Source organism: Phyllobates terribilis, unplaced genomic scaffold (assembly GCF_046119375.1).
Source record: "Phyllobates terribilis strain yellow unplaced genomic scaffold, ASM4611937v1 Scaffold_3__8_contigs__length_932513732, whole genome shotgun sequence".
In the NCBI taxonomy this organism is placed as follows: domain Eukaryota; kingdom Metazoa; phylum Chordata; class Amphibia; order Anura; family Dendrobatidae; genus Phyllobates; species Phyllobates terribilis.
Window position 1 is genome coordinate 300,412,081 of NW_027362763.1, and position 13,619 is coordinate 300,425,699.

The 13,619-nt window shown below is 45.9% G+C and overlaps 1 protein-coding gene across 5 annotated transcripts in view; it reads left to right on the plus strand.

The window, feature by feature from the left end:
- Positions 1 to 13,619, plus strand: part of NAALADL2 (N-acetylated alpha-linked acidic dipeptidase like 2) — a 1,725,756-nt gene that overhangs the window by 1,693,561 nt on the left and 18,576 nt on the right. Inside the window, exon 14 of one of the 5 annotated variants that reach the window (XM_073674927.1) lies at positions 5,512 to 5,576. The exons of the other annotated variants lie outside the window; for them this stretch is intronic. Coding sequence (XP_073531028.1) covers positions 5,512 to 5,536 — 25 coding nt within the window. The 3' untranslated portion in view covers positions 5,537 to 5,576. The remainder of the gene's footprint in view (positions 1 to 5,511; positions 5,577 to 13,619) is intronic. 5 annotated transcript variants of the gene reach the window in all.

Genomic DNA, 13,619 nt, shown 5'->3' on the forward strand with positions numbered 1-13,619 from the left:
TTGGAGTTGTGTCTCTCATGCCTGTAGTCCTTGGTTGTCCAACGATCTGTGACCTCTGCCGCCAGCGTTTTCAGATGGGAATTTTTTTAATAGTTCCGCAACAAGGGCCTTCTGGTACTGCCCCAATTTTGTTGACCTGTCCGCCTCATGAATAAGGGATATAAAGTTCTCCTTGTAGCGTGGGTCTAGAAATGTCACCAACCAGTAATGACTGTCTCCCAAAATTTTGAGAATGCGAGGGTCATGGGAAAGGCAGCGTAACTTAAACTCAGCCATGCGTGCCAGACTGCTAACAGGCAAGTCTTCCGTGTCCTCACCAAGAGGATGACTGACCATGTCTCCTCCTCCTCCTCTCTGTCCTCTGGCCATCCACGCTGAACAAACGGTATGACAGTTGTGCTGGTAGTACCGTCTATAGTTCATAAAACTAGCTCCTGTTCATCATCCTCCTCCTCCTCTCCCTCATTGTCACCCAATCCACTTTGGGATGAGATGAGACTGGGCTGTGTGTAATCACCCTGTATGGTTCCTTGCTCCATCTCATTGTGCTCCACCTGCAATGCATCCTCTTTGATTGTGAGCAGAGAGCATGTACTTCTGTACTACAGAACACCAGTGACTGTCTGGCTGCAGTTTCTAACATCATGTCCACCCTCTACCTGAAACTCAACCTTTCCAAAACTGAACTTCTTCTGCTCCCACCATCTACTGACCTCTTTAAATCTGACATCTCTCTCTCCATGTGTGGCACCACAATAACACAGAGCCAGCAGGTGCGCTGTCTGGTCGTTGTATTTGACACCAATCTTTCCTTCACCTTCCACATACAATCTCTTGCCCGCTCTTGTCGCTTGCACCTGAAGAACATCTCTAGAATCTGCCCCTTTCTCACCTTGGAAACAACAAAAACCCTCACTGTTGCCCTGATCCACTCCCACCTTGACTACTGTAACTCTCTATTAATTGGCCTCCGCCTCACTCGACTTTCTCCCCTCCAGTCCATCCTTAATGCTGCAGCCAGGGTCATCTACTTGGCTAACCGTTATTCAGACTCCTCCGCTCTGTGCCTGTCATTGCACTGGCTGCCCATGAATTATAGGATCCAATTTAAATTGCTTGTTCTCACCCACAAAGCTCTCCACAGTGTGGCACCCCCCTACATTTCTTCCCTCATGTCAGTTTATCGGCCTACCCATGCTCTACGCTCCACAAGCGACTTTCGACTAACATCCTCACTAATCTGTACCTCCCACTCCGGGCTTCAAGACTTCTCCCGAGCTGCACCTATTCTTTGGAATGCTCTACCCCAAGAAATTAGGATGAACCACAACTTACACAGTTTTAGGCACTACCTAAAAACACACCTCTTTAGGGCGGCCTATCACCTTCCCTAATCAAAGTCCTTTTATCTTCTTATAGCCCATCCCTTATTTCTCTAAGCATAAGTCTCCACCGAACCCAAAAGCACTACAGATACTGGCTGGTGATGAGCTCATGCAGCCTTTATCTATCCCTCATCCCCTCAAGATGGTTGGGCCATCCGTGTAAATAAGCCATTGTACTTTGTGTCACCCCCACCTCATTGTAGATTGTAAGCTCTTACGAGCAGGGTCATCATTATTTTTGCTGTAATTATTGTATTATCTTTAGCTATGCTACTTATGACTGTTGTATATGAACCTATGAATTGTTAAGCGCTGCATAATATGTTGGCACTATATAAATAAAGATTATTATTATTATTTAAGAAGACAGAGAAGCGGGATGGTGACGCTAATTATGGCGTCATCGCCGCTCACCATCTTGGTACAGTCCTCAAAGTTTTGGAAGATGGTACATATGTCTGACATCCATGTCCGCTCCTGAGGTCTTATATGTGGAGTCTGAGCTGAATACTGATGGCCTTGTTGATGCTGGTACTCAACAACTGCCCTCTTCTGCTCACAAATCCTTCCCAACATCTGTAGTGTACAGTTAAAATGAGTGGGGACATCGCACACCAGTCAGTGAGCTGGAAGCTGCAAATGCTGCTGAAGCACGGCAAGGGCAGCAGGAAGCTGTAGCAGACTTTATAAAATGGGTACACATGCGGCATACTTTGACAAGCCGATTCGACAGATCTGGGTAGGTTTGGAGAAACCGCTGAACCACGAGGTTAAGCACATGGGCCAGGCATGGTACGTGTGTGAGCTTGCCTCGCTTCAGAGCCGCCACCAGGTTCCAGCCATGGTCACACACGACCATGCCTGGCTGTAGGTTCATCGGTGTGAGCCACAGATCTGCCTTCTCTTTCAGCGCTGTCGACAACTATTCAGCATTGGGTGATTTGTCACCTAAGCATATTAGCTTCAGCACAGTCTGTTGCCGCTTGGCGAAGGCAGTGCTTCAGTGCTTCCAGCTTGTGACTGATGTGTTCATTTCAGAGATGGAGGCTGAAGAGTAGGAGGAGGCTGAGGAGGATGAGGTATAGGAGTTGCAGACTGTGTGGGCAACCCTGATTGACCTAGGGCCCGCAATCCTTGGCGTCGGGAGGACCCAACTGGGTCCCAGCTTCTACTATGTTAACCCAGTGTGCCATCAGCGAGATGTACTTTCCCTGTCCACAAGCACTTGTCCATGTGTCCGTGGTTAGGTGAACTTTCCCAGTAACTATGTTGTTGTGGGCATGGCTAATGTTTAGGGACACGTGCTTGTGTAATGCGGGGACGGCACACCGGGAGAAGTAGTGGCGGCTGGGGACCAAGTACCGAGGGACGGCTGCCGCCATCAGGTTGCGGAATTCTTCCGTCTCCACATGCCTAAAATGCAGCATTTCAAGCACAAGCAGTCGCGAAATGTGTTAATTTAGTAGTGTGGCCTTTTGGTTGTTTGCTGCTTATTTGCGCTTGCTTTCCAAGGACTGGGGTATGGAGAACTGAACACTGCGATGGGACAAGGACGTGGACGTGCTTTGTAATGCTGCTACTTGAGAGTATGCAATGACAGGAGCTGGGCAGGAGGCATCTTCGTATGCACCATGGACAGGGGATTGGCTTGCATGCACAACAGCGGAAGAAGCAGTGGTGTCACCCGCAGACACTGTTCCTGGACCCTGGGGTTCAGCCCACAAAGTCGGGTGTTTTGCTGTCATGTGCCTGATCATGCTGGTGGTGGTCAGGCTGGTAGTTTTGCTACCCCTGCTGTTGATGGCCTGGTAGTTGGTGCAAATGGCCTTTTTGGGGTTATCTGCATAGTCTTTAAAAAACGACCGGACTCGGGAAGACCTAACAGTTGTAGTTGAAACTTCCATCATTTTGGTGTGACGGGGAACGCTTTCAAACCTTGTCTGCGGCCACCACACTGCTTCTTCCTGCCTGTTGTGGTACTACGCCTCCCTCCCCCTGTGTGCTGCTGTCCTCACTCTATATGTCCCTCTGCCAGGTTGGGTCAGTTACTATATCATCCACCACCTCTTCCACTTTCGCTCCGTGGTCCTCCTCCTGACTTTCTGGCAATTGTGTCTCATCATCATCATTATCCACCACTTGCGGCAGTAATTGCACTTTCCCACAGTTGCCTTCATGTGACCGTGGCTGCTCAAATATTTGGGCATCGCTACACGCATTATCCTCTTGACTCGCTTGAAGCTGGCCGAGCGAGAGGCCCGAATCTTCAAATTGGAAAGTGTACAGCTCTTCTGAGTGTCCAAGTGTGGGATCAGTTGTCTCCAGGCACTGAGCATGGTTAGATGAAAGAGGATCAGTGTGAGGAATATGCGGTCCAGACTAACTGCTACTGAGACTTGACTGTGTGGAAGACAGGGTGGTAGTGGTGGTGACAAAGTGACTGGAAGCATTATCTGCTATCCAACCAACAACCTTTTGACATTGATCTGGCCTCAGTAGTGGTGTGTTGCAGTCCTCTAGCAATTGGGACAGGAAGGTCGTTCGACAAGATGTGGGTGTTTGCTGTGGCACAATTTCAGCTTGCCCACGGCCTCGGCCTCTGCATGCACTATCACCATCACATTCACTTCTCCGTCTTTTGCCATGCACCTTGCCCATTTTAAATGGAGGACAATATTTTCCACTAGAAATGGCTGATTTTGGAACACAATTATATGTGATACGTCTGACAGAGAGCCACGGTTTTAAATTGCAGACAGGTAATTCATTAATACTATTCTTCACAGAGACATCGTGTGAATAGCTTGACTGACACACTGCAACGAAATGGAAGGCAGAAATGGCTGATTTTAGAACACAGTTCTATGTGAGATACTTCTGACAGAGAACCACAGTTTTAAATAGCAGGCCTGTAATTTATTGATACCATTCTTCACAGAGACCTCGTGTGAATAGCTTGACTGATACACTGCAATGAAATGGAAGACCGAAATGGCTGATTTTAGAACATAGCTATAAATATGATACGTCTGACAGAGAACCACGGTTTTAAATAGCAGTCCCGTAGTTTAGTAATATTATTCTTCTCAGAGACTTAGTTTGAATAGCTTGACCGACAAACTGCAACAAAATTAAAAAATACCAATATTTTCCACTTTCAGTTCAAATTTCTGGATTTTTATCGCTTCAATATGGAAAAGATCTGGCTGTATTCTGCAGTGCTAACAAGCAAATGGAGCAGAAAAAAATGTGTACTTTGGATTGCTTTTTAAGCAAATAATCAGGATTAAGATAAAAAAAAAAATTGGCCCTAGCCTCTGATATATGGGGCTATGCCTACAAATATATGGCAGAACAACAGCAGACAGAGCGCTCAATTGACCCTCTTGTGCTGTATCATGCACTGCAGTCTGCCAATACACTGCCTCCTTGCCTAACTCCTGCTATCACCTTCATCACTGAAAATATGCACCTGGATTAGTCCTCAGAAAGACTGTTAGTTCAGATAGATATATATGTTGTTGAATACTTATACTAACTCTAAATAAGCAAATCTCTCCCTGACTCAGCAGCAGCTCTCCCTACTCTGCCTGATTCTGGGGTAGACTGTGACGAGCATAGCGGCGCCAGGTCTTATTTAGCCCACAGCTATGGGCTCACACTGACATCTGACAGCATGATCCTGCAGTGCTCTGATCGACGGTAACACTCTTACCGCTGATCATAGCCAGTGTTTCCCATGCTGTTATGCAGGTGACATGGATGTTCGGGCCCCCCATTCATATGAATGTGGTCCGGGTTCTAGTACTGTTCTGGTGCCCAAACCGAACATTTAATAGATTGCGCCGGACCTGAACATCCACAGGTCCGCCCATCACTAGTTAGGGTGTAAAGATAGATAGTTAGAAAATACATTTTAGGTGCCGGAACATTCCTTTAAGGAGTGTATATTAAGAAGTGTGTCATGCCCTAATAGCTTTGTTCTTCTATCATACTTAAAATGATTCTTATGTCAAACTGTGCATGTCTATGAATGCGCTGATTGATTCTGCTGATGTATTTCAAAACTGTTTTGCTAGTTCAGTCTCAGATGATCAATCAAAGACTTTTTTTTGTTTATTTTTAGTAAATACCTTGTTTTCCTGGAATGAATCAAGCAAACTGGTAGTCTGAATTTTGCTTCACTTACTAGTAAGTGCAACTAATTTCCACCGCAGCAAATACTAGGAAAACAATTATTATTGTAAATGAGGAAATTGTTCCAGGAAAGCTTCACTAGATTGACAGAGCCAAAAGTGAAACTGTTTTCAAAAAATTTACACATTTTCATGCCTCCTCTTATATTCTCTTAAATTCATTAAAATATTTAGGCCAATTTTACGGAATAAAAAAAGTTTAAAATGTTTGCACCACCCACAATTGCATAAAAATATTGTGGCTTTTTTATAGCTGCATAACCATTTTTTAAAACGTGGTTGAACCTTAACTAGAGATGAGCGGTGTTTGACTCGAACTGTTCGCCAATCTCAAATTCGAGCTGTTTTGGGCGGTGTTCGAGCCGTTCGGCGAACAAGAACGATTTGAAAAAAAATTTGTCTGTTCGAGGTTATGTTCGATAACTGTTCGTGCACCAAAATCATAACTAGATTTTTTCTCAGTAATGCTGAAAATTAATGTTAATATGCAGCTTGAGTGTACAGCGGGGCGGGGCGGGGGGAGGGGCAGGGGATGGATCTCTGCAGGAATAATGAAGATCTCCATTTTTTTTTCTCTTTCCCGCATTTACAGTGGGGAGGTGCAATCTGTCAGCCTATCAGCAGCGCACACATGGAGCGAAGTGCTTTTTTTCACACAAGCAAGGGCATGTGTCATTGGCAGTGTATGTCACATGTCCTTGCCCTATAAGACCCAGCCATTTTCCCTGTCGCCACCATTTTCTCACTGCTGCAGCTGCGTGTTAGACGGCACTGCTGTTGCTGTGTGCGCTATACCTGGTTAATTTCAAGCCAATTTTCGCACAAATCTACAGATAGCTTGGGAGTAGGGAAGAGTTGTGATTGCAGTTTTTTTAAGGACTAGGTTACATCATTTCCTACGACTTTTATCAGGCAGGTCTGTGCTCTTAAATAGATAGGTTGGGAGTAAAGACTAATTGTAATTGCAGTCCTTTTCAGGACTAAGTTACATCAGTTCCTATCAGTTTTTGCCAGGCAGGTCAGTGCCAGTGCTGTGCAAGTTTTTTTTCACAGTATTTGGCTAAATCTAGCAAAGCAAATCCTTTTTGGCCTATTGCAGAGTGTGTTAGTCAGTGGAGTAGCCTATTTGTGTTGCAAGCTACACCACCTGTGTATAGAATACCAATTTTTTTACTGCACCTAGTGAAGTAAAACCTTTTGGGCATAGCATCATTCTATTAGTCCATCTATACTAACCTCCACCAGGTTGCAAATTCAATATAATATTTTTCTGCATCGAGCTCTGAAAAAGTATTTTGGCTTCTAGCAGTGTGTGGGACTTGTTCTATTAGTCCATCTATACTGACCTCCATCAGATTGCAAATTCAATATAATTTTTATCTGCATCTAGCTCTGAAAAAATATTTGGGCTTCTAGCAGTGTGTGGGACTTGGTCTATTAGTCCATCTTTACTGACCTCCACCAGGTTGCAAATTCAATATAATTTTTTTCTGCATCTACCTCTGAAAAAATATTTCGGCTTCTAGCAGTGTGTGGGACTTGGTCTATTAGTCCATCTATACTAACCTCCACCAGGTTGCAAATTAAAAATAATTTTTATCTGCATCTATCTCTGAAAAAATATTTTGGCTTCTAGCAGTGTGTGGGACTTGGTCTATTAGTCCATCTATACTGACCTCCATCAGGTTGCAAATTCAATATAATTTTTTGTCTGCATCTAGCTCTGAAAAAATATTTGGGCTTCTAGCAGTTTGTGGGACTTGGTCTATTAGTTCATCTATACTAACCTCCACCAGGTTGCAAATTCAATATAATCTTTTTCTGCATCTAGCTCTGAAAAAATATTTCAGCTTCTAGCAGTGTGTGGGACTTGTTCTATTAGTCCATGTATACTAACCTCCACCAGGTTGCAAATTCAATATCATTTTTATCTGCATCTAATCCAGCCAATACTTTTGGCCTAATACCACAGTTTGGCCACTCAGCTCTGCTCGGTTCCCATCCATTGTTTTTTTGTGCAAACAACTCCAGAGTTGTGAATTAGTTAACCACCAAAATGAGTGGAAAAAGGCCTGCTGCTGGTGGAAAGGGGAATAGGCATGTTGGGAAGGGGAAAAAAGGTTGTGTCCGTGGGGTAGGTGTTAAAGCAACAGTAACATCTGCAGAAGAAAGATCATCTTCCAGCCAAACTAAAATGTCTACTTCTTTTAGCGGACAATGTGATAAGATCCTTTTCTTACGGCCACGCCAATCGCTACAAATTCCAGATAAGGCACAAAAACAGCAGGTGCGTCAACAGATATCAAGTGCTCCTTTAAGTGGGCTCTCCTCCACCTCAACTTCAACATCACAAATACTCCAGTCCTCAGAGGTGTCACCCCAATCACACTTGCTTCCTCACAGCTCCCAAGTCTCCAGCTGCCCGTCTGAGTATGGGGTAGAACAGATGGTTGAGTCTGCAGAGCTGTTTACTCATACTATAGCCTGGGAAGCAGAGGTCGGCTCCAGAGCTTCTGTGAATCCAAACGAGGAAATGATCTGCACTGATGCCCAGAATCTTTATGAGTTGGATCCAGGACCAGACGCAGAAGGTTCTGACCATAATGTAGACCCTCATTCCCAAACTGTAACTCCTGTTGGTGGAGACAATGAGGAAGACGATGATGAGACTCAAATACCTGATTGGAGCGACAACTTTAGTTTTTTGTCAGGGCAGGAACAGGTTGGCTCTGAGGACGACGGGTCTGATAACACACAGGGTGATGATGATGAGGTTGGAGATCCCACTTACTGTCAACCCACAGTCAGCCAAGAGATGAGGTCAGCAGAGGAGGTGGAGGAGGATGCTAGTGACGACGAGGTCAGGTTGCGCCTTCCTGGACAGCCAGCGTGATTGGCTGGTCATCATTTTCTTTGGAGGTGGAAACACCAGCTGATGTTGAGCGCTGTCCGACATCGATAGCACCACCTTTGGATCAAGGCAACCTAACATGTCCGCCTGCATCTTCCTCACAGACCGGCAGTTTGCCGGGGACACCCTTCTCAACCCCATCTAAGCACAACAGCCAGCCCTCGGTCCCTCAGATGTGGACAAGTAAAAGACCATTTCCTCCTAGCCATGAGAAAGCTAAGAGGTTGAATTTCACCATCTGCAAGCTCTTTGCTACAGAAATGCTTCCTTTCCAGCTGGTGGACACAGAGAATTTTCGAGACCTTATGTCCGTCGCAGTGCCCCAGTACCAGCTGCCCAGTCGGCACTACTTCTCAAAGAAAGGTGTGCCTGCGCTCCACCAGCAAGTCGCACACAAAATCATCGCTTCTTTGAGAAACTCTGTGTGTGACCGGGTACATTTCACCACAGACACTTGGACGAGTAGGCATGGACAGGGGCATTACTTGTCGCTGACTGGGCACTGGTTAACTATGGTGACAGCAGCACAAGGGGCTGCTGTCCAAGTCTTGCCGTCCCCACGAGTTGTGCGTCAATCCTCTTTATGTCAAAGTTCCTCCACTGCTTCTGCCTCCTCAACCTCCTCTCGGTCCTCCACCTGCACCCAAAGCCTGTCTGGTCATGCCACAAGCTTTCTAACTGCACAGAAGGGATCCTGCACACCTCCTTACTATGCTGGCAGCAGGGCTCAACGTCATCAGGCGGTTTTTACTTTGAAATGTCTGGGAAATGTGAGACACAAAGCTGAGGAGTTGTGGTCAGCTCTGGAGAACCAATTTCATGAATGGTTATCTCCACTGGACCTGAAACCAGGGAAGGCCGTGTGCGACAATGCTGCAAACCTGGGTGCGGCCATTCGCCGGGGCAATGTCACACAGTTGCCTTGTATGGCTCACGTGTTGAACCTGGTTGTCCAGCAATTTTTAGCCCACTATCCCGGACTAGATGGCCTTCTACAGAGGGCACGGTCGCTGTGTGCTCACTTCCGCCGTTCGCATCCCTCAGCTCAACAACTTACATCTCTACAGAAGTCGTTGAGCCTGCCACTTCACCGGCTAAAATGCGATGTGCCTACCCGGTGGAATTCAACTCTGCACATGTTGCAGCGACTGTGGCAGCACCGACAAGCCCTGGTGCAATACGTTCTGACGTATAGCCTGGGCCAACGAGATCCAGAGGTGGGGCAAATCACGCTGGAGGAGTGGTCTCAGATCAGGGACCTATGCACCCTTCTGCACAGTTTTGAAATGGCGACAAAGATGTTTAGTGCTGACGATGCCATTATCAGCATGACTATTCCGGTGATTTACATGCTGGAGCACATGTTAAACAGAATTCGGAGTCAGGTGATGGCACAAGAGGAGGTGGAGGAAGTAGAGGTGGAGGAGTTGTATGCGGAAGGGCTAACATCTGCAAGGTCCAGACGGTCGGCAGCACCAAGGCGGCAGGCATGTGAGGGTGGGGGAGATGGTTTTACCAGGGTGCATGGTAGCAGCCAAACTAGTGAGGAAGGTGCAGGAGCCCAGGAAGAAGTGGAGGACGAACTGATGGAAGACTCATCAGATGAGGGAGACCATGATCACATTTCTGTTGTGCGAGGTTGGGGGGAGAGGACAGAGGAAGGAAGCATGATTGTTACCTCGCCACCAACACAACAGGGACTTGGTGCTCCTGGATGCGCAAGACACATGAGTGCCTTCTTGCTGCACTACCTGCAACATGACCCTCGAATTGTGAGAATTAGAAATAATCCTGACTACTGGATTGCCACACTGTTAGATCCCCGGTACAAAAGTAAATTTGCAGAAATTATTCCTGCCATAGAAAGGGATGCACGCATGCAGGAGTATCAGCAGAGACTGTTGCAGAATCTTACATGTGCTTTTCCACAAAACACCAGTGGTGCACGTACTGAATCTCACAGTTCCAACTTGCCAACCGTGGGACCGTCGAGTGTTCAGCACTCAAACCGTAACAGAAACACAGTATCTGCTGGTAACATCAATTTTGTGGAATCATTTCACCAATTTTTTAGCCCATCCTTTGCAAGGCCACAGGAGACAAGAAGTCTGACACATAGTCAACGCCTAGAGACGATGGTGCAGGAGTATCTCCAAGTAAACATTGAAGCCATGACTGTGTCACAGGACCCTTGCTCTTATTGGGCTTCCAATCTGGATAATAGGCCTGAGCTCGCCACTTACGCCTTGGAGATCTTGTCATGCCCTGCAGCCAGCGTTCTGTCTGAACGTGTGTTCAGCGCTGCTGGTGGTGTGCTGACAGATAAGCGCACGCGGCTTTCCACTGAAAATGTAGACAGACTCACGTTCATAATGATGAACAAATCATGGATCCGAAACGACTTTTCTACCCCTGTGTGATCCTGGGGAGAGTAAAAGCTTGATGATTTGTTAAAATCACCTCACCAACCATTTTAAGCTTTCAAATTACTAATCATGTTTATCTGTATCTTGGCTGGAAAATAATTTGGGCCTTGTAGCAGTGTGCAGTACTGATTCTCTTAGGCCATCTATACGAAGCTCCACCAGATTTAAAATTACTAATCATGTTTATCTGTATCTTGGCTGGAAAATAATTTGGGCTTTGTAGCAGTGTGCAGTACTGATTCTATTAGGCCATCTATACTAAGCTCCACCAGATTTAAAATTAATAATCATGTTTATCTGTATCTTGGCTGGAAAATAATTTGGGCTTTGTAGCAGTGAGCAGTACTGATTCTATTAGGCCATCTATACTAAGCTCCACCAGATTTAAAATTAATAATAATTTTTAGCTGCATCTAGCCCGGAAAATAATTTTGGGGCTCTTAGATGCGCATGACACATGAGTGCCTTCTTGCTGCACTACCTGCAACATGACCCTCAGATTCTCAGAATTCAAAATAATCCTGACTACTGGGTTGCCACACACTTAGATCCCCCACACTCTTCGATCAACCTTTTCATTTTAATAAAGAACAAAAAAATGGTCATTTTTGAAATTATAAGCATTAGCAAGTTATTAGAAACTGAAATCAAACAGTTTTCAACTCAAAACTTTATTCTAGGTGATGTTACATTTGCACATAGGACCCCTTGTTCGAAAGGAGCTTCTGAACTGTCTCGTCCATTGAGTTTGTCAGGTCTTGGATGGTTTCTGCTTCAATTGTTTTGCATGAGGACAGAATACCCTCCCAGAGCTGTTGCTTAGATGTGAACTGCCTTCCGCCATCATAGACACTCCTTTTGATGATGCTCCAGAGGTTCTGAATGGGGTAGAGGTCAGGGGAGCATGGGGGTCACACCATAAGTTTGTCCCCTTTTATGCCCATATCAGCCAGAGATGCAGATGTGTTATGGGCAGCATGAGACGGTGCATTATCATGCATGAAAATGATCTTGCTGTGGAATACACGGTTCTTCTTCTTGAACCATGGCAGGAAGTGCTGTTTGAGAAACTCCACATACATTATGGAGTTCATCTTTACCCCTTCAGGGATCCTAAAGTGGTCGACAATCTCTCTCCCCATGATTCAAGCCCAAAACATTACTCCACCTCCTCCTTGTTGGCTCTGTAGCCGTGTTTGCGTGGGGTGTCCATCAACCAGCCATCCTCAACTCCATCCATCTGGACCATCGAGCGTTGCACGGCACTCATCCGTGAACAAAACTGTTTTGAAGTCAGTCTTCATGTATTGTTTGGCCCACTGGAGCCGTTTCTGCTTGTGTGCAGTGGATAGAGGAGGTCGACAGGATGGCTTACGCACAGCTGCAAACCTCTGAAGTACCCTGCATCCTGTTCTTCGGGGGACGTTGGAGGCACCAGCAGCTTCAAAAACTTGTCTGCTGCTATGACAAGGCCTTTTTGCCGCTGCTCTTTTAACCTGACGTAATTGCCTGTAGGAAAGAGTCCTCAATTTGCCCTTATCAGCACGCACACGTGTGTACTGTGAATCAGCTACATACTTCTTGATTGCCAAGACACTTCATCCTGATCATCGCACAATGTTGATTGTAGTCATGCCTTGACCTAAACATTCCACAATTTGTTGCTTCTCAGCAGCCGACACATCCTTTTTCTTTCCCATTTTGGTAGAAAATGTAGGCTGCTTAATAATGTGGGACAGCCTTCTTAAGTAGTCTTGCCTTTCATTGGACACACCTGCCAAACTAATTAGCACAGGTGTCTGCAATTGCTTACAGTGATATAAAGAGCCCTGACACACATCACCATCAATGAGTTTAACTGACAAACAAACAAATTCTTCCCTTATCACTCTTAAACACTTTTTGCATAATAATTTGGAACACAGTGTACATGTGCTTTTCCACAAAACACCAGTGGTTCACGTAGTGAATCTTACAGTTCTAACTTGCCAACCGTGGTCTGTATGGAGTTGTTCAATAAAGGGCCCAAAATTAAGATAACATAGATGGGAGAGGTCTCTATGAATAGGAATTCCTAAGTATTTGATACCCTGTGAGGGCCAGGCAAAGGGAAAGTTGGACTGGATGGAATCCTGTATGGATTTGGGGAGGGAGACATCGAGGGCCTCAGACTTCGCTGCATTGATTTTAAAATTTGACCATGTAACAAAGTGATCTATTTCAGCCATAACAGCAGGGATGGATATATGTGATTGAATGATATATACTAGGACATCATCAGCAAATAGACAGCACTTGTACTCGGTGCCTCCCACCTCAATCCACCTAATATTGGGGTTATGGTGAATTGATGAGAGCAGGTGCTCCGTCACTAGGATGTATAAGAGAGTGGACAGAGGACATCCCTGCCTTGTCCCATTGGTGATTATGAAAGGTGATGAAAATGTTCTGACGCGCCCCCTGGGCCTTGGGACACCCGGAGCCGGACCCTTCTTGGTGGATGCTGGTGATAGTAGTCTCCGTGGCGGCGACCCAGTTCCATGGCTCAGGGCGGTCAAACCAGTGGCGGAACTAGTTATGTGGTTTTGATGTTTAAATGTCCGACTACGCCACCCGTGGATTGCGGTCAGAGTGAACCGCCGCTGCAGGGCAGACCGCTGAGGCTGGTGTTGTGGGTGCAGCAGAGCGGAGCATAACTCCT